Genomic DNA, 22,388 nt, shown 5'->3' on the forward strand with positions numbered 1-22,388 from the left:
AGTGCTGAAGAGACTCTCTTACACAATTTATAAATGTAAAACTGAAGATGACAAACAAAAATGAGACTATTTGAATGGAGATAAAACAAGAATCACTCCTCTAGCTAGCAAAGAGGAAAAGGTCATTTTACATAATGATTCTGTCTTACTGAGCATCCCTGGTCAGAAGCAACCAAATAACTAGCACTTTTTGCCATTATAGTGGTAACTGTCACCTCTTCGGCTTTATTCTGTTTTACACAGCTGAGCTGACCCGAATGACGCCACCGTCCCTTCCATTGGCTGGGCTGGTGTCAGTTGCTGCCTTAAATGGACACAGAAGAAAGAATTCAGCATCCCGCGATTGAAATTCAGGATTGCTGGGATGCATGTGCATGTGGTGAAGCAATACAAATAAAGACCACCTTTTGTTTTGCTCCAGTGAATCGTCAAAGAGATTTAGAAAGCCAGGGGATCTCATTATGGTAATACAGGTTAAATACTTTAAAAGCATATGGTGTTACCATCCTGAATGAAGCTGTCCCTGCTGGCTCCAAGAAGCAGACAATAGGCCAGAAACACATCTCCTGTCTCTGGTCCACCAATGGGAGCTGGGGATTATAAATCACCACAAGAAAACATTGCCTGCTATCTGGTATCAGGTAATGCCTTGTCTTTTCAATTACTATTTGACTCATCCTTCTCCAGAGAGGAACAAGTTTTAGCCATGTGTTCCACTGGCCAAATGAAAATGGGAGCTCTAGAGTTTCTTACAGTTCATTCTTGTCTCAATAAAAAAGCATTTGTAGAGATGGGTGAATACAGTATGTACAGTATAACTCAATAATATATGTAGAGATGGGGAATGCTTCCACTGAGATGCTTCCTCCCCATGGGGGAAAAAAAAAATCGGTGAAAACCATCAGGCACCAAATAAATACGTTTTGCTTTATCACAAAGCTTTAAAGATGCTTGGATAGGACCAGAAGATTTATTTCCTTTCTCAGCCAAAGGCCCCATCTAATTCACTGCTGACAGATTCTTCTGTGTGCAGTGGAGCTCATTACCACATATTTGCTGATTTTGTCCAGTAGGGAGCAGCCTCAGCATTGACCTTGGTAACTCCAAATGTCAGTTTTCTCCCCATGGGCACTGGAATAATGTGTTGTCTCTTCTTGGAGCCCAAGACAATGACACAGTGTGGTCCACATAGACCCTATTAGTAGCCCAAGCCTGACAGGCATTATCTAGGTTTTCAGAAACATGTCATAGGTTACTGCTATTTCAAGGAGTTTTTTGGATTTGTGGGCATCTGTGCTGCACAGACAGTAGAAAGTCTCAAAGATGCACCAATTTCTTCAGCTGCTCCTTGCAGCTATTTCTGAGGGCAACAGATGAGTTTTAACCAATGACAAAGGAGCCATTCATGAATGTACTGCCTTTAGCTCCTCTCCTTCACCAGTCTGTCAGAAATTGCTGCTTTCAAAGTCGACAGATGACACCTCAGCCACTCCTGGGCCTATCTCTTTGCATTCCAAACCCTAGAGAAAGGTGGATAAATCTAGCAAGTGTGCGAGAGAACAGCAGAAGGTGATAATTTCTTAAATTATCACAGCAAGATTTGGCACAGCAACTTTGTTGAGGCTCTCAATTTTATTTCCTATTTTACTGCCCAAAAAGGGAAATAGGAACACTTGGAGGGAAGGACCAGACACAAGATATAAGATTAGAATCTTCTTCAGCCCCATTGACATTCTGGAGGCGGTCAAAGATGGTTCCTTGTTTGTGTTTCCTGTGCATTTTTCTAATAAACTCCTTTACAATGTATAAACATATAAAAAATAAAATCTTTCCTTTACACACATGTCAGAGAACAAGCAACTTGCTACAAATTTTTCTTTCACAGCTGCCTGAATGACACCAGAAAACCTCAAAATTCCTAACTTCCCTGCCACCTCTATACATTCATAAAGTTCACCCAAGGGGATGGGTAAAACACATATGTATGCCTGCTTTGTCTACAAGACAACCTAGAAGTATTTGTTTGCCTCTATTTTTATTCATAATCTGATGTGTTTCCTTGCAATATCTGCACCTTTTAATTTTCCTTTATTCCACTAACTGTGATGTTATGTGATTATGCTTGTTGACATTTTAACAGCTTGTACTGTTTGCCTCCATCCCTCTAACTCTACTTGCCTCATTTACCTGTTAACCTCATGGCCCTGGAGAGCTACAGCTATCTTTCTTTTTGCTATTCATGCATCTTTTTTTGCTTCACCGAACCTTGTGAATGGAGACTTTAAAAGAATATATCCTAATAAATATATCTTAATGCTGCTATTCTGCTTACTGCAACTCTAGTCTTCTGCTAGAATAACTCTGACTCATAACTCATCCATTTTACTGACTGAACATTCTACTTGCTAGTCACCACTCTGCTGCTTAAAATCACAGCCACCTGCTATTCACCAGCCCTCCCGTTCACATTACCAAAACTGCAGTCTTTTTCCCAACTCCTTTCACTCTTCCACAGTGACTCTTCCTTCCACTTGTTTGGTGGTCTCATCCCTTTAAAGGTTTCCACCCATTCTAACAATTCCTCACACAGATCCAGTTTCCATGTCCACACTTCTTTTGCCTCCCTTGTTATTTCAGCTTCATCTCATGAACCCCCAGCTCTCCACATGGTACAGGAAAGAGGACTTCTGTTTGGTACTAAAACTCTTCCAGGATTATATGCTGCTTCCCATCTCATATCACAAGTCCAATACTACAACAGGGAGTTGATATATTATTGTACTGTAAGCATCTAACACAAAGAAGTCCCAAGCCACAGTGGAAAACTGTAATCAATAATGTATGCATGTCACAACATTTGTTAAGTGGCTTTATATCTTTCTCAATGAAACATGCTAGTCTCTACTAAAGCTGTGGTTGAGCAACCATAACAGTACAGTGATGTACATCAAAGGTACATATGGTTCTCTCTTTCTGTTTACATATTACATTTTTAAAAAGTAATCTGTATCTGCTTAAATAGTTATTCAGTAAGAATGATCAAATGGTTCTCTTGTGCTATTTTGCATGCTCATTTGTAAATGCAAACTTTCTGCTGCATATAGTATAAATCCAAAATTCCATTTGTTTGAGAGCCACAGAAAGGAGATCCTGTACATGAGAATTGAGATTCTGTACATAACTTCCACACAAAAGGTCTTTAGCACAGATGGGCACATTCTAAATTTACTTTAGATGGATGATATGTCACGTTAGAACAGACAAGGTTGAAGAGATGTCTGCAGGGACACAGCCCCAGGAAAAAGTAGGGATTAGCTTGTCAATAAAGATGTAAACAGACTGCTCTGAGGCAGCCTCATTTCTGACATTAGAGAATCTTAAATGGTTTGCTGGCGAAGAGCTTGTGCAAAAATTGGGGCAGCCTGTCAAGACTGAAATTTATTCATTCCAGTTTTTGCAGTAGTCACTGCCTGTCAGGCAAACAGACTCCATAACACTAGAGGGTTAAACAACCAATTAAACATAAACATGCAACAGTAAACCCTAATATAATTAATTAGAGAAAGTTATATCTGATATTGTAACAAGCAGACTTAGCTAAAGATAGACATCAACTACCTTTATATGAGACAGGATCTTCAAATAGGTACATGAGCAACATGGGCATTTATCTCAGCTCCTAGGACTTCCATAACAAGTTGTTCTAATGGACTCAACATATAAAAGCAACCGTGATTTTAAAAAAAAAAAAAAAAGAAAAAAAAAAGACAGACCTTGGGTTTTTGAATGAAATGAATCTGCACTTCGAGTATTTTGTGAAACACTGTGGTATGAAACCATTTAGAGAAGCATCATAAGCAAAGCAATTATATGAGGGAATACACTGGAAGAGTCTGTCAAGAGCTAAATCCCACTGAACAAATACTGGGGGGTTGCATGTGGGCAGAAGAGAATTAATGCCATGATATAACATTACCATTCCCTTACTGTGTTTTGGTAAGCAGCCTCTCTCTCACTTGCCCTTCCCAAGTTCTGTTCTACTCTTAGAATACCAGAAAACATATTGCACACTATTTCACTGCTGAATAATTATGGTTAATAAAGATGTGGTATTGAATGAAAGCCATCCAAGAACAGAAACAGTACTAGTAGATGCAGTGGTATAGATCATATTCATTAACATGAAGCACCTCTTTCTCTGCCAAGGACATTCTTCTGCTATCAAGATACTAAACCTACTAAATAATAGAATGGTTAGAGTTGGAAGAGACCTTAAATCACAGAACAGAATCATAGAATTTCCTGTCCTTGCCCCACAGTTTAACAACAGAACTAGCAAGAGATGTTTTCTCTCTGCTCATCTTACCAGGGGAAAAAATATATCACTCAAAATTAAAGGCAACCTAGTGTTTAATACACTAGCACAAACTTCAGCAATAATTTCAACCTATCAGTGATAATGATCCTTCCCACAAGGCCAGGAACTGACCATGAGACTGCAAAAAAAAAACTATCAGCCCGCACAAGAACATGTGCAGTTGAATTTTACATTTCATTTCTCTACAGATACCTAAAGATACACCTTCCAATAATCATGTCTTACCTGCATTATCAGTTGTGAACATAGGTATTCTTCAATGTTTGCTGTTTGATACACCTTTGCCATAACTATTGTTTTTTCCAAAGGCTCTCATGCTTTCTCCAGTCTCTGGCTGTAATCTTACATTCGGTACAGTAAAAATAGAAGACACTGCAAAAAAAGAATGTCAGTTCAGAAACTTTGTATGTTTTTCCTTTAAAAGAAGCAATGTAAAAATAATTAGTTAATATACATGGCAAATATACACAGCTTTTACATATACCACCTATTTATGCAAGCAAACACTGTACAAATTCTGAATGGCAAGAAGCTGCATGCATTGCAATGGAAGTTGTACAATGCAAACATTCTTAGCTGCATGCACCTTCTAAAAAACCTTTTTTCCAGGTTGTGTGTGTTTACTTGTCCCATACACCACTATATAATTCATATTTTCCACTTTCACATTTCTGCTGAGCATTTAGAAATAAACAACAACATGAGAAAATGGAGGAAAGCTCCGCAGTAATTCAAGTGCCTAACTGAAAGCTGTTAGAGCTAATCTGGAAACTGAACTTCCAACCCAGTTGACATGATGCCTTGCCTTCAAACTAAACCAAGTAAAAAAATAAAAATTGTGACTCTCACATAAACTAATTTTGCACATATTTTTTAAATAAGCCAAATAAAAAATTTATAATGTAAAATATTGCACAGAATACAAATACATAGTACTCAAGTGAAAACCAGAATAGAAAGTGAAATGCTTCATTTTTACTTTTTCAGTATAGGCAGAGTCACCATACTTTTGTGATTCCAAGAAAACAATATTCTGATCATTTGACTGATTCCTTTCGCCCTCAGCCTTTCTCCTCACCTGTGAGTATTTCCTTGGTTTTTAGTGCTAAATCCCCAAATTTGCAATTCAGCACTAGGACCAAATTGGACAAAATCTATTCTTTGATGAATACTATTCACTACAGAGATGGCAAAACCACAGTGGTGTCTGAATTAGAAAGCAGTAGATTTTGTCTGTACACACACTTCTGTAGTGCATAAAGACTCAATATGTTTACACCTACATTTAATTAGCTGTCAATAGTGTTTCCCAACGTAAAATATTAACACAGAGAACAAGAATTACAAAACCTGGTAATTTCACTACACAGTAAACGTTTTCCCAGCTCTCCAAAGTATATGACTTCTTTGTTTTGTAAATATGTTTACAAGTATATCCAAGTCATACCAAATAGAAATGATTGTAGTATTTGATACTGGGATTGTCCTTTCTTGCATCTGGATTTATGCTTCATAATGATTATCTACTAGACACAGAAATAGTCTTTCTGTAACTCAAAATTATACTGGAGGCATTTAGAAGAACCTTGCTTTAAAATATAATGATTTTTCATCTTTATTCTCCCCCCTTCAAAAGGTTTCACTGCTCCTGATGTTTAACGTTATGCAAAGACGTGTTTCTGCCAATGAATATCGCCTTATGGTTATGCTTCTGCAAATAACCTGCTGTGAGCTGATAAAAGGATTAATGCAGCCAAAATTCTTAATCTGTGAAATTACAAATTAAATTCTCATATTAAAAATACCACCCTGAGGTATTTTTTGTGGGTTTAATTCCCCTCTGGTGTTCTGCATACATTGTGCTTGTTAATGACTAGGACAAGACTGTCTCTGTTGGCAGCCTGCTGCAGAGTGATAATGTGTAGGCATTTACTTCACTGATAGAACTGGATTTAACCACTGACTGATAAACTAAGTGGCAAGTGGGTAATAAGTCCATATTAACAGAAAAGTACTACTGCAGAATTCAGAATTCAAAATCCTGGCTAGACTAAATCACACAGTCAGAAGGACTGAGATGTCACCACTGCAGAGTGATTTTTGTTTTCCATTTAGTGGAAATAGGATAAATGAACTGGCATTCTTGATGTTCCATGAATCCTGAAGAAATGAATCTCTTTGCATCAGTTTCAGCAAAGGCAGACTTTCAACAGCAGCCTTAATTTACACTGAATCTTTTGAATTTTCTGCTTATCAAGTACCACAGTCAACAAACTGAGTGGTGGGTTAATATGGCAGAGGAGGAAACTGGGAATCTTTTCACAGTCTATGATAGTGATGGACAAAAATTAATGGTGCTAGTTTGATTTTAATATTCATATTCTACAAATGGGAGAGTCCTCTTCAGAGCAGAGCTGGAAGTAGGGTATGTGGACAACCAGGACACAAAACCAGCTCAAAATGTGACTACTACAGCTGCTGAGGATAGAAAAGACAAACTTCTGGAAGACCAAAGTTTTCATACTGACACTGATGTAAAGAGATTCTATTGTTGCTTAATATTTAGAAAGACAGCTCAGTTTTTACAAGCAAACTTTTAAATCAGCCATAGTTACACACACGTGTGCCATCATTGCACCTCTGAACCTGGAGTATTGCATTTAGATCTTTTGCTAATGGATGTATGTTTGAAAGCAGAAAAGAACGTGCACTGCTCTAATGCAAGCATGCATCTCTTCTCCATACTGAGTTAAAGCAAAATGCTGACTGTTATTCCCCTGTGAAACCTATTTTTAATAACAGAACCTTCTCTGAATCAAAAATATCCTGCATGATAGTATTTTTTTCTCCAGAATAAATAGGCGTGTGCATTTAACACCAGAAAATGACATGGACGCTTACAATGCAAATGATTCACAATTACTAAAGAGATAATTGACAACATATATGATGATAGGAACATTTCTGCCAAGTCAACTGGAATGCATTTTGTTAAATAAAAGGATGTACGTAAATACTGAAAGCATTCTTAGTTAAGAATATCATCTGCCATCCTCTTCATCCACAGCCTAATTCAGCAATTAACTGACTGTCTACTTTGTGTTTCTCAGACTTCCGAACGCCGAGTCCTTTCTTAAAGGTTACTGTTATAAGACATAGAGATTCTGTGACTCAAACACAGCTGGATTTTTATCCTGTGTGCTGCAGCTAGTTAAGAAGTACTGTATGCTACAAAGTGAAAAGCACTAAATATGCAAATTGTATTTTTCCTTTTGCTTTATGACAATTCAGAGAATTCTACTGGCTGCACACATAATCAAATACAAAGATAGCAGGCTGCAGACTGCAGAGCAGAGATAGCTAAAAAAGAAAAGAATCCATTTTGTCCTGTGTCAAGCTAACTATGTAATTTCAAGCTACACAATTGCAGTCACGTATTTTGTATGTGGCTGTGTGTGTCCATGAAGCTGTCTGCATGTGAGGGTTAACATACACACATGCATCTGTATGAACTAGCATCTTTGTTTTTAATCAATTTGAAGGTGGTTATACTCACTATCAGTTAATTCCCATAGCCGTGGGGGCAGATCACTGAAATACTCATGGCTCAGAGCTGCCTGTGCTGACAATCTGTTCTTTGGGAAACACTGGAGTAGTTTGGAGGCTAGATCTTCTGCGTGATTCACATAGCTCAGCCTGAAACACAAACAAGAAGGTTTTTCTGAAAAACAGTATCATCATTCTGTGTATCAATTCCATCTGCAGTCAGCACAGTTGAAACACCAAGTCTTACCAGCCAGGAGCACTACCAGGAAACCTATTCCTCAGGTTAGGGAGTTTATGAATTATTTCAGTATTGCTAGCTCAAAATTCAGAAAAATTTTACAACTACAGAACATATAATATACCATATCACATATGCCCTGCCTAGTATGCCAAAGGAGCAACAGCATTTTGAAAGCAACTATTTTGACTCTGCCATTTACATTTTATTGAGCATACTGACAGACTGAAAATTTACACTGCTGGAAACAAATGTTTATTACTATCTAAATGCATGAAATCCAAGCTTAAAACAACAGCAACATTCATACAACTTTGTGAAGTATCAGATTTGAAATCCAATTACACTTAACATTCAACATATGCGTCATGCTTCATAAAGACATTTGTCTTTTGGGAAGTACTAACTTCTTGTTCATATATTCACATGGCAGGGGGTTGACTCTTCATTAGGTGTTAAGCAATGCAAATATAAAATTGTAAGTGAATTATCTTTTATAAGCTACCTAGGGAAGTCTGAGAAGACGTATTGTTTTACTAGGAGCTATATTCTTGAGAGTATTATAAGAAAACATAATTTAAAAGTAATAGATTTAGAGGGGAGACAGTACAATGTGGTCTGGGTCTAGTAACCTATAGCTGCCTCCTAAATTTCCTAAGCAACTAAACTTACTGCAATATGCAGACAAAAAAGAGGTGCTGAATCTTGTCAACCTCATGCTGCTATTATTAGTAGGTAACTTCATAAATTCAACCATGCCTTTACTCAGTAAAAATCTCTCATTGGGTAAATGCTGAAGTGTATAAAAGATCTCTATTTTTCAATGCACTCGTTTCCCAAAACAGATAGTAGACTGCAGGCCAAAATACCACAATATTTGAAAAAAGTGATGTTATCCTCTAAAATCAATAATCCTACAGCACGTTCCATGCAAATGTTCATTTTTTTATCAGCTCAAGCTGGCTTTCCAGAAAACAAATTTGAGAAGAGGGAATAAACAGCATTACTCTTTTATTGGGCTGACATGGCATAATTTATATGGATAAGGGTCTGCATAGGTGAAAACTAGCTCTGCAACAAATAACAGACAACACTGAAAACACTAAAAATGGGGGGAAAAAAGTGTTATTACAGTGAAGTTTCAGTTACGAATGCCATAGAACAACTTTTTGCCCACGTCCACATTACAATCAGTGTGAAAAATAAAATGAATTAAAAGTCAAAAGCATCTCTACTAAATTATGTGCTGGCATATGTATGATATGCTGAAACTTGTAATCATTCAAAAAATATGCCATTGGCTGTCTTTTTAATTTCTAGCAACTCTGTGCTACACAGGAATTTGAATACTGTGCCTATCTGATCTCATCTTGAAAACTGGCAGGATATTTGTCCAGAAACTACCCAGGGATGAATTGCCCAGAAGTCATGACCACTTTAGGACATTACATCTCATCACTCATAATCTTACAGAATGCTCAGGATTAGGATTCAGAATTGCCATTTCATGTTAAACAGATGCTGAACTCCAGTGTTTCTGATGGGCATAATTTCTTCTGTTTTCATTTTCAGTTCATGACAAAATAAAAGCAATTTGAATGGAAGAGTCATTGCCTATACAATAGATTATAAATTAGATTAATTCCAGACTATTTAAACTACCGGATTGTAGAAACTGTTCATTAAACTTTTGTGAAAATTACAGATAAATTCATTATAAAACACAGCAAAAGACCATGAGAGAAGGTTATTCTTAACAAAGAAAAGGAAAAGGAGGGGTAAATATTCAGGGAGAATTAATATTAATTCTTCTGCACATTTGAAATTTGCACAGAATGGTGATTACCATTCAGTCTGTGAGGTCTGTCTTGAGTCCTAATCTACCCCGTGCCAAGTATTTGTTCAGAGATTCTGGCAAACCACTACACCAATTTAATTTTTTCCTCACAGAGTTAGCTGCATCCTTTTTAGGAACCATAGTAAGCTTGATCTGTCTTGAATGAGGTCACTTAACCAAGTAGTGAAATATTGCCCTCCAATATAAGAATTACACCATTTCTTAGCTGATCCATAGGTACAATGAAGATGCTAATTAAGTAAGGCAAAGCAAAACAAAAGAACATTCAAATACTAATGAATTCTGAGCTGTAGGTGAACTTATGGATGATGACACCGAGTTCTTTAAACAGAGCAGTGCTAATGTTTTTGACTGTATTAATGGTCACCAGTGTACCTGGCAGACTGCTAAGATTTTTTTTTAAGTAAGAAAATCAGATTAACTAATATAAATTGAAAGTATTTTGTGCAGGAACAGTTTAGGAAGCCAAAGTCACCTTCCCAGTTTAGACACAGACACGTGCTTACTGAAATCAATTGAGAAACCAAAGATAAGCGTCAAATAATCAGCAGATTATACATTAATATAATATAAATCAAACAAAAACATCTAGGGCTGCAACATAATCACATCAATTAAATAATTATTAGTAAATCAGTCACAATTAGAACTGATTTTATAGTTAATAAATAGAAAAAAGACTAAATTCATTGCACAGTCTACTATAATTATTAGATCTACTTGCCCTGATCCTACTCCAAGTAGTGCTGGGAGGTGTGGGGGATGGTGTTGTTTGTCAGTGCTTTGAAGAATCCAGTTGTGACATTTTTAGCATTATGTTTCCAAGCATTTATAGATTTTAATCTCAGACAGGACCATAATAATCAAGTCTCACCTCCTGTATAATACAGGCCAAAGAAGATCATCCAAGTAACTCATGGATCAAATCAGTACTTTCACCTATGCTCAGCTGTATCTTTAAAGTTCTGCAGCAAAGTTCTAACTTTGTTTACAGAGCTTTGCACAGCAATGAAAAAGTTATTCTGTAGAACTCACACCTTCTGTGAAGGTCACTTCTAGAAATCAGTGGACACTGCAGAAAGGCATATGCATGTGGGCTCCTAGGGCTGTCAGTATTAAAACTGATGCTTTAGTGGAATGCATGACCAATTTTGCTGCTTTGTTTAAAGACAAGCTATTCTTTTACTTATGAAAAATGCACTGTATGATCATGTGTTTAGATTACGTCTGCTACATAAGAATTGTTTAGAAAACCCCATTTAGTGCATAACCTCAGTGCTATGGAACATCTGAACGTTTGCTTTTGTTTCTTTCCTTTTTTTTTTTTTTTTGCCAATAGTCTCTTTAAAATATCCTCCTTAAAACATTACCAATTTGTCTGATTTAAGTTTGAAACATGATCCTCAATAGGGACAAAGGCTAAATTTTCTGATGGGGTTCAGTAGTTAAATACCTAATACAGAAAAGTTAACAAAAAGGACTAAAGAAGAAAAGATTTGATTTTTAAATACACCTCCTTCAGTACGAGACAGGATGGAATTTCATACAATATGGCTTTGTGTCTAAAACATAATAGCATGTTTTGTCTCACAGCAGTTGGGCCATATAGGAACTTGGCATGCATGATATGGCAAGTCTCAATATTCACGCTTCACTTACTGTCACACTAATCACTGAGGAATAGTTACTAGCCATGACAGCATACATACTTTCAGAAAATGTGGTATACAGCAGAATACAGAGAAACCTTTGGCAATGAGCAGTAAATAATATGTAGGTATTGCACATATACTGGGAATATTTTTACATACTTACTCTGATGACATTTGTGAGACACATAGATTTTCAATTTAAGCCCAACCACTCTATACAGCCTTAGCTCAAGAAAAACAAACACCATATGAACCTGCCTCACTTGAAACATATACGAATCTGACTAGACTTGAGCAGTTGTAAATCTCATTGGATTACAAGAATTTGATTTAATTTCAGAAAACAGGCTTAAATGTCTTTCTACTGCAGAGGAAGGTCAGTATTTGGTCAAGCAGAACATGACTAAGATCACTGAAGTTTGGTTTAAGCTCTTGAGGAAAAAAAAAGTTTGGGGCATGTGCAGTGAACTTCTGAACTTGGGGTGATTTGCTTTTAAATGCAATGAAGAAGGCAGCTCAAATTCACATTAATAATTAAGACGAATGGGCATTGAAACAAATGGAGATAATATGCTGTCTATATGCTCCCAACAGCATGAGGTAAATACTACCCAAAGCAAAAATCGTTTACTGTGCATATTTTCAATGTGAAGATATGACTCTTGCAGCGTATCATTAATTCATTTCTCAACTGGCATTTATAGCATGGCCTAGAGGAGTGAGGCACCTAATTCCCCTTGGAAATCTCAGCTCTGCTGCATTATTCTAAGCAACCTCTTGCAACCTGAAATGCCAAAAGACAAAACCACAGTTAACCTGAACAATCACGCCATTTAGCAAAGTTTACAGTTTAATAATATGAAGAGAAAAAACCAAATTGGTGTTTAACAGGCAGATCATGTGGTAACCCTCAGCTCATTTCACAGAGGATGCTGTGGTCCCCTCAACAACAGGGCTCCTGCACAGTCCCTGTGGCACCTCACCTCCCATCGCACTGCCACGATGGTTGTATTCCCTGTTTTCACCCAAGTCTACTCGAGGACCACAATCTTTCCTTCTTGTTCGAGGCTTTAGCCTCTCTTGAGTCCTGGCACAAAGCTGTATGCCACCGTATAGAGTATTTAACGCTTTCTTTGCAAATTCATTGTCTTTTGACCAGATGATACAGACATGCCCTCACATGTCTTGATAGTTTGTACCTCTGAATACACACACGACCCTACTAGCAGCGGCGACACAGCACATGAATCGGAGCAGGGCCTACCTTATGTAGCATTTCCTTTTTACAAAACACCAACAGCCTTTTCTGTTGTTACAGCCATGCCGAGAACACCTACCGTCTTCAAAGACCTGACGTGCCAGCTCCAGCATGCAGGAGCTGCTTCCCTAACATGCCTGGTGTGCCTCCATGGAGCTTTTGTAGAGTTGATTTAGCCATCATGAAACCACTGCAACAAGTGAACGCAACTTTTGATGCGATGCTTTTCGCTTTTGATACAGATGAAGGCATAACGCAGTACCTCAAGATGAGAATCTAACAGAGTAAAGATGTTACCATTTTGTTCAGTGTTTTACACAGAGGGTACCGAGGACTAAAACTGATGAACAAAGAGAGACTGTTTGAAGGCTCACTGAAGCAGCATTTTACTTGTTGCTGATCTATCACAAAATACAGAATTTTCTCTACAGCACCGTGTAGAGGCACTTCAAGACAAACTGTACAGTAAATAATACAGTCAAACAGAGCCACAGGAATGATGTGACAGTGTTCGGATTGTCCTCCACACCTGCATGGGGCTGCCAACAGCAGCCCTAACATTGTCCTGGGTTGTGCATGTTCCTTAGGAGAGGCATGTCTCCAAACACCTGATGCTCCCTCTTGCTCTTCCCAAATTGAGATACTGGAAACAGTTTAGATTCAGAAACACTGATCTCTCTACATATGCAGGGTGGGAAAGTACAGTCTCCAGGCTCCTCAGGCCATCAGTTTAATTGTACTCTTCTAGCTTGGTAACTCACCAGAAGCAAGATTGCCACGTGAGCACAGTATCCCATATAGGCTTCTTAGATGAGCTAGGCTGGGGCAAAGTCTGCACTAACATCTGTCCTTGCTCTGTGCTCCTGCACAACACAGCACTCCATAGCCTGCAGACCATCATGATCTCCATGGGGGCATATGAAATGATCGCTTTGAAAATTTAGAAATTAGTTTGATCCCTTTTAATTAAATTACCATATCACAGCATCAGCAGTCTTATCCATTTAAGTACTGAAAAGGTGGTCAAAATACTTATTATGACAATAAAAGCCATGACAACCAATAATAAGTATTCACTGATATGGAACAGAGATAAAAATAAAAGTATCACTGTTTGATCTCTTAGTGTTGCTGTTAAAGTTGATACAGCAGAGGTCAGAGGCCCATTTGGAAAGCTGTGGAGGTAAGTTCATCCTGTGCATTCCAGGAAGGTAATAGCAATCACCCTGGCCCATCTGAACTAATTCTCACTTGACAGTTGCACAGATGCCATCAGCTGGAAGGCAGCCAAGGTGAATAGCATTTCATGAAAAAAAGTGAATGTAACAAATGAAGGTTCTAAGAATATAGGCAACTAGATCTTCCTTCTATTTTAATTAATATAGATTTACCACTAGGTATATAATTTTTTAACACTTGATACATTTTTAAGATAATCTACTGACCCAGTAGGTGAACCATCATTACAGCTGCAGTTCATGAACTTCTCAGATCAGAGAATTAAGATGCTTAAACTGTTCATAAGTCACATTAGGCTTCAGAGACTCAGTTTGGTCACACCTAAGCTAGACAATGAAGTGATCCAGCCTCTCAAGGGAGCTCATATTTGACTATGACCATTAAGCTTAATTACAACTTGATCATAAAATCATTTGTGACATCACTGAATGCAATTCAAGACAAAAACTTAGATATGAGTCTATTTCTCCCTCTTTCTGCACTAGATTTGATGTGTTTCAGTGTCTGTTTCAGATGTATTACTGCATTTCTGCAACACAATGCTGCCTGTGATACCCAAGGTTCAATATCCAAGGATATTGAAAGGTTTGCTTCAGAGAGAAAGCAGAACATTAACACCCTTACAGAACACATCACCGTTAAAAAGTGAATTTGGTTGATTTGATCTTTAAATGCTAAACTTACAGAGAATCAGTCAACATACAACAGACTTAACAGTACCCCAAGTTTTGTCCTTCTATAGCCTGACATAGCATTTGGGCTAGCACTTGCTCTGATGCCTCAGAATAAATATGCTGGACTATGATACCTTCCAAAGAAATGCAGCACCAGCTATTGAGAGCTTAGGGCAGGAAGATAACTAAACTATTCATTGACAATATTGCAGATATTTCCCTACTTGTTCCATGCTATTCTGAGACAGGGTAAGGTGCTAAGCATCTTTTTGCCAGGATGGTATATGCTGGAGCATCAAATGAAGCAAGAAGCACGGGGTCTGCGTGGCAGACATTGAAGTGAAGAAAAGCTTATTTAAACAGCAAACACGATATATGTCCAGTGATAACATACTCTAAACTATTGAGAATGTGGTTTCCTATGATATGACCAAGTAACTTCCTTAATCCCTGGGAATTCTGAGATTGTGATATTTCATTCAGTTTTCAGCAGCTTCTCTTAGATACAGGTATTTCCCAGAAAAAAAAGTATTTCCTAAGAAATTTTAATTGGAAGGTGCCTTACCATTTTGTCCTAGAAAGAATTTAGCAATTACTCCTTTTTGATTTTACATGCCACCACCAATCAGCTATTTTAATTCTTTCAGCCTCCCAATTAGCCAAGTATTAAAGATACTAATTATGGAAGACACAGTGCATTACTTACACCATGACAGACCACTACCAAATATGCTAGGTTTACAGTTCACTGGAAGATCTTTGTTTGCTCTAAGTGCAATTAATGAAGAACAACACCACAGTGGTGACATCTAATCAGAAGCTTTTGATTATTTTGAAATTTTGTAAAGGGTGTGAATCTTCTGATCAAGGTGAATGTTTTTTAAAGACCATCTTTATGCACCTCAGCAAGCTGAAAAGAATATCCTTGGAAAATAAACAGAGCTAAAAATAATTACTAACACCCAAATCATTTTATGGGCTATTATTTCACCAGAAAATGGAGAAAATATAACTTTAATCCTGAACAAAAACTCTTCAAGGTTTATGTTCTCTATAAACCTTTCACTGAGAACTGAAAATATAAGTTAGTAATGCAATAAATGCCCTAACAAATATATCAGATTTTTCACTTAATGCTTTTTACAGGCTTAAACCAAACTGAGTGAAAGAAAATCACCTTTTACAGTCTGACTCTTAAAGGAAGAATGCCTTTCTGTTATGCTTTTTAAAATAAGGCATGGTGAATTTATATCAACTTCACTGAATCTTGGGGCATGATAAAAGGAAGAAAATACAGCAGTGGAGTTAACATTCCATAGCATTCTTTCTTCACATATTTATTTCCTCAGTGGCTGGATATAAGCCAAAAAAAAAAAAAAGGAGGGAATAACCCCTCAACCCCCCAACCTAGAAATAGCTGAAATAAACCTTTGGCACACAATGCAGTCAAAGCTCTGTGCTTTTTCTTCCTCCCTCAACAACCTGGATTGCTTCTCTCAAAGAAATCCATGCAAAAGATATTATGAAGAAAAAAACCCCAAACTCTGAATTTCAAATTTGCCAAGTGGGTGCATCCATTAGGGCAGTAAACAAAGTTTCCCTTATTTTCCCTTATCCATCTGTCTTTCTGGACCTATTGCCTTTAGAAAATTATTTAAAAAAAAAGACAGAACAAAGTGCTAGTAAATAAACATTAGCACTGCTTTATGAATCTCTACCCTCTTGACTGATATTTTATCATCTTGGGTTTGAGAAGTTTTAATTTCATTCTAATGCAAATAAGAACTGGTCTGTTTGCTCAGTACATCAAACAAGAATTTGCTGCAAGGTTGCAGCATGCAGGCAGTGCCCCAAGAAGGGTGACCTTGCTTTAGTCAGTGAAGCCAAAGATCATTTATCACAGTTAACCTACAAATCTGTCTTGCCGGGGCCTCAGATCTATCAACCACTTGGAAGCAGCTACTTGTCCTGTCCTCCCATAGCTCCCTAAAACATAGGATGGGTCTGATCTTTTCTATTACTGTATACCTCTCAGCTAATAAAATATATTTTTATGGATATGGAACTAACAGGAGTACTTTGTATTTATTTATACAGCTCATTAAAGGTGGATAGAGATTTGGAGGCAGAGAGAATGCCCCAAGCCTAGAAAGCTCAGGAAGACAGACCCCAGGCATATGCATGTATTTAACTTTATGTAGATGAGTTGCCTGGCTGAACCCAATGAGACTAAGCAATTATGTAAAATCAGACATCCTGGTCTTTTTGCAACTATACTCCTAAGCTAAGACAGGACAGGGACATGATGCAAAACTAGTAAACATTGAGAGGAGGAGACCGAGATGTTTCTAATGAAAGCATATGTATTCAACCTATGCAGTCACAAATACTTTATTATGTATTATTATGCCTCTGTATTTAGACAGACTTACATCATATGGAACTAGTTGCAGCTCCCTGATGCTCAGGTACTTGGTTCAGGAGATGTTAGAAGAGAACACAGGATGGGACATCACATTCACACTGGCATTGTAGTGCAGAAACCACTATTCTTTCTTCAGATTCACTCTCCTGATTCAGCACACCACTCTTTCTTTTTATATTAATGGAGATCAATACTTTCTAAAGGGAACATTAGGTCCTCTTCGAGGAGGGAGAAGCTGACAGATGAAAATCCAGTGCCCGATACCAATGGCAGTAACACTTCTTAAGAGACAAATATGCCTGTGTCAATCTGTTGAAGGAAGTATGAATTTGACTTTGAACTTGAACAGGAAAAAAACCCTAGGTCTCTTAGGCAGAGACCACAGTAGAAGGAGGAGAAAACAGTGATCTCTCTAGTATGCAATCTGGAGAAAATGTTCACAGTAGAAGGAGGAGAAAACAGAGATCTCTAGTATGCAATCTGGAGAAAATGTAACATGATTTTGCATAGATTTTTATTTAAAGTGAAACACTGCATATTCACACATACTTGTATTGAAGTGTCTTTTCAGTAAGTTGCTTGAATTTAACACAAGAGTTTATGCCTTTTTATCTATAAACAGCTTGGAGGTGAATCACCAAACCACGAATTCCATATATTTTAACTATCAATTACTGAAATATCTGGATTTTAAGTGCCTGTACTCACATATGTTGAGGATGCAGTGCTATCTGACACTCAAAAATTGGCTTGCAGTAGGGAAGAACTCAACCCTGAACTATTTTTGAAAATCCTATCCTGTCAAAGTAGCATGAAAGAGAGACAGCTAAGCAGGGAGTTACTGCTATTTAGGCATAAATCAGCATAGGTGATTTAAGAACTAAAATCAAAATTGTTATCTATAATGGTGACCACCAAAGGTTAGATTTCCCAAAGAGCCAGCTATCACTAAAAATTGACTGCCAGCAGAGCTCAGGCCACTTCTAATGACCCAAAATAAGCAGGTGGATTTTCAAAAGATTTTGCACACATGGAATTGTGGAATCCATCAAGCTCTGTGACAGGTCTGGTCATGTGTACTGCCACTGAATTGGACAGGCAGGTAAATAAACATCTGGGTCTCATTTTAGGGTCCTAAATGGGCATTAAGCTTCTGTGAAAGCAGATATTTGAGGCAGACAAATCCTAGCAGGTTCCAAACTGAGAACAAGAAGCCTGGAGAACAGGACCACAAACAACTGGTAAATGTACTATCTGGGCACAAGCCTACCTGATTCCCAGAAAGAAAAGCAGCAGTTGTGAGTATGCCTGAATTACCTAGGGGTCAGGAAAAGGCTGAAGTATGGGTAAGAGGTCACTGACATAAGAATAGGGAATAAGAGCAAATACACAGCTTTGTGAACAAAGAGAGGGAGAGGTAAAATTATGGAAGATTTTGAAAAGAATAAGAAGGAGCTCAAAAATGACAAAGAGAAACAGCCACTGTTGGGCTGAGAGCTAAACAATGCACAAAAAAAAATAAACTGAATTTAGGGGTTGCTTTTCTATGATCTGAAGAAGGGTGTTGGTCAGGAGAGGACATGAGATGTATATTACGATAATCAAGATCAGGGTGACAGAGTTAGCTGAGGAAGAAAAAAGAGTATCTTGGAAAAGCTGGCAAGAAAAAAAAATACTGTAAAATGTATACAGCATTCCAGATGCATGGGATAGGAAATGAAAGATAAAAAACATCCCTAAAGCTTCAGGCCTAAGTGACAAAGGATGCTGGCATTACAGCAAGACTAAGAAACTTCACTGGGAATATGCTCAACTGTGCACAGGGAATAGTATGAATCTCTCTATTGAAGCCTATATGCTGAATTAAGCCTGACTGCTCAACTACTGAGTGTCCACATCACTCCTAAATTATTTTGGCCCATGCCAACTACCACGCTTCAAACCCACTCCTAGACACAGTTCAGGGAACAACACATGCCATGGACCCTTCCAAAAAAGGCTGCAGGTATCAGGCTCCTACAGCAGGGCATGCAATATGCTAGAAAACACAATTCCTATGGTCTGCAATATGGGTATTACATTATACTGGAAATTTTGATTTCAAAACCTTATGCTGAACAACCCCAAAATAATAACTGCACCTGCAGCTGCATGGGAATCACACAAAGCCCACAGGAGATGCATGCCCAAGTGTTACTTAGCACAGCTGCAGCCAAGGTCTGCCACATGGCCTCGGGGCCAGAAGATAGTCTCTGGCTCTGCTTTAGTTAGCAGTATAGATGTAGGCTGTAGCTGACAGAAAAATGATATTCACCAAACACTATCTGTCAACATCTCAGGAAAATTCATGCCCTCATGGTTGCCGAATAAAGCTTGACTCAAGGGCACTTTAAGGATCAAATATTAAAGAAGTAAAAGGAATATAACAGTATTCTGCAAAAGTCATAATGATGAATGAAGGCCAACAATAATATGGAGCATGATTTTTTTAGGTCAGGGTGGTAGTTTGAGGTACACTAACAGTATACAGTAGTAGAGAGAGCTTTAAGACAGCCATAAAATCTAATCAAAGAAGGCAATACAAAAATGATAGTCCATTCTTAACATGCAATGATGTCAGAGAGAAAAGCATAAATTTCATCTACTTCTGCAAGATTTCCTTGATTTTTGTAAGTTTGAATCCAAACAATAGCAATACTTTAAAACTGTTCTAGAATCCTAAACAAAAGGAACAAAAAAACAAACAACACATTTATGAGAATGTGACAGAAGTAAATTTATTTTTTGAATTTAAATTCTTTGCAGTAAGATTCTGAGTTTATAAATCCAACTAAAATTTAGAGCTTTTATTCATTTGTATTTCCAGTCTCCTACTGCAGCAGTGATCGTAAAACAAACACAGCTGGCATTTTTATTATTTTATTCACTGAAGGATTTAGCTGGACAAACATCACAAAGATGGTGGCTGTTTTCATTGAATTTATGATCAAATATGCTCCAGCATAAGATCAACTCTGTTACATCAATTATTATGAGATGTGAATAATTTAACAGAAAGTTGTCTATTTGTAAATCAGATCTTACGGATAGAAATTCAGCTGAGGTAGCAGCCAGTGGATATCCACTGTATTATACATTACAGCATGTAAAAGGATGCAGGCTTTTTGTGAATCACATTTAGTGATAAATATTGTCATTTACATTTTGGTTATCCAGTGAGCTGCTAATTCAGGCAAACAAGATTTCAAAATACTGTTTTCAACTTTAACTAAATTCATCTTTATGAGAGCAGAATTTCACTGTTTTAGTGATGTCTTTCAAAATTATGTTTCCCATAAAGGCTTAATTAAAAACAATATACAGTCTACCATCACCACCATATTTTGGGGTTTTTTCCATAGATTTTCACCAGAGCCTGTTTTTCAGCATAATACCAGGAGAGTTATAATAATTTTAACGCAGAATGTGTGCCTTAGGATATAGGATTGACTCAATGCCTGAAAGAAAAAGGTCAGTTCCCTTTGGAATCACTTGCCTCTTTGCCCTCCAGCAATGACAGGTGCACCAGCCCTGTGCTGAGGTTCGTTATTCACAGTGTGTTGCTGAAGATACATAATCTAACCTCCCTGTTTTAATGCATCAACAAGGATTAGAGTCTCCTATCTTCCCATTTTGACACGGGTCAAGCAGGCACTGAACATGTACACGTGATGATCTGCTTGCAGCCAGCATCTTTCACAGATTCTCAAACAATAGCTTAAAACTTTCTAAGCTAGGTCATTTAAAGAAATGAATTAAGAAAAGAAATAAATGTAATTATGAAACTGTTTGGCTTGCAAGTAACTTCAAATTATGAAAGAAATCACTATTTTCACCATCTGCTACAGTGCTATGTATTTCTGCATCACTAGTAAACAAAAAAACTTCATGAGAAAGCAGAATCTCTTGTTTCTCTGTCCTGTATGGCAGCAAAGAAGTCAGAAATCTGAAGGCAGATACATGAAGCAACACAACCAGAAATGCAGGAAAGGAAGCAATTAAGATTTTTTCGTATGAATTTTGAGAGACAGTCACAGGAGATGCTCATGAATGGCAACACCTGAATACATGGGATTCTACAGCAGAAAAGGTGGTGGTCACAATTACGCTGAAACCCCCACATGGGTTCATCATAAAAGAGAGTAAAATAAGTATTTGGCTAAAGTAAAGGCACTTTGTGAGGTTTGTAACTCTGAAGGAATCTTAACTACTGTGTGTAAGTCACTGGCTGGCAATGGAGCCAAACTGCATGGGTTTGGAGATTGGCTTTAACTACTGCAGAGGTGACAATACTCAGCACTAAGCACTTTTGAATGCCAACCCAATTCTCAAGGTGCCTATCATTTTGACTCTCCTTTTGGAAAAATCTTGCCTTTAATGGCCACATACGAATAATGAGAGACCCAGCAGTAAGGTCTACTTTACTGCCTTTACAGTATGTCTTCAGTTCCTCAGACAAATATTTTTAAAACACTTCTCAGAGATTCAGTATTGTCAGCAATGCCATTTAACTGGAGGAGAGATTTCAGCACAAAATCCAACAGTACAAAACTCCAGCAAGAGGGTAGAATTCAAAATGTCAGGATATAATGATGCCTGGTGCCTCTGGTCAGAGAGATAGACTTCAAACCAAGACATGAACATAGACATTATGGCAACATATGAGTAGCAGAATACCAAAAACATAATTCTGAGAAATAAAACACTGGCTTGTAGAAATGCATAAGGAGAAAGAACAACTGGAAACATCTGAAAAGAGCTGATCAGAAAGTACTCAAAAACATTAATGAAGAACATATTTTGAAAAAAAAATCATACATGGACACACCAAATGAACATGTCTATCTGATACATGTCTCAATATCTTAAGGAATTCTTAAGGAATTAGTGAGGATAGTAAACAAATGTACAGCACCTTTCAAAAGTCTTCCCAGGAAATCTACACAAGTATAGTTATTTCTCTTTCCTCATTTCTCTTTATAGGCTTATAACTGTACATAAGTTACTGTAAAATTATCTAATTTCACTCTGCCTTATACAGTATTGTACTAGTTATAAAAAAATACAAATAAATGCACATA

The 22,388-nt window shown here is 37.5% G+C and overlaps 1 protein-coding gene across 1 annotated transcript in view; it reads right to left on the bottom strand.

Moving 5' to 3' along the window:
• Positions 1-4,602: 4,602 nt before the first annotated feature.
• Positions 4,603-22,388, bottom strand: part of CDK14 (cyclin-dependent kinase 14) — a gene marked incomplete at its 5' end in the record, with an annotated part of 89,825 nt that continues 72,039 nt past the window's right edge. Inside the window, 2 exons of the mRNA XM_009081111.1 lie at positions 4,603-4,750; positions 7,935-8,074. Coding sequence (XP_009079359.1) covers positions 4,635-4,750; positions 7,935-8,074 — 256 coding nt within the window. The remainder of the gene's footprint in view (positions 4,751-7,934; positions 8,075-22,388) is intronic.

The sequence above is a fragment of the Acanthisitta chloris genome, unplaced genomic scaffold, assembly GCF_000695815.1.
Source record: "Acanthisitta chloris isolate BGI_N310 unplaced genomic scaffold, ASM69581v1 scaffold8288, whole genome shotgun sequence".
Classification (NCBI taxonomy): domain Eukaryota; kingdom Metazoa; phylum Chordata; class Aves; order Passeriformes; family Acanthisittidae; genus Acanthisitta; species Acanthisitta chloris.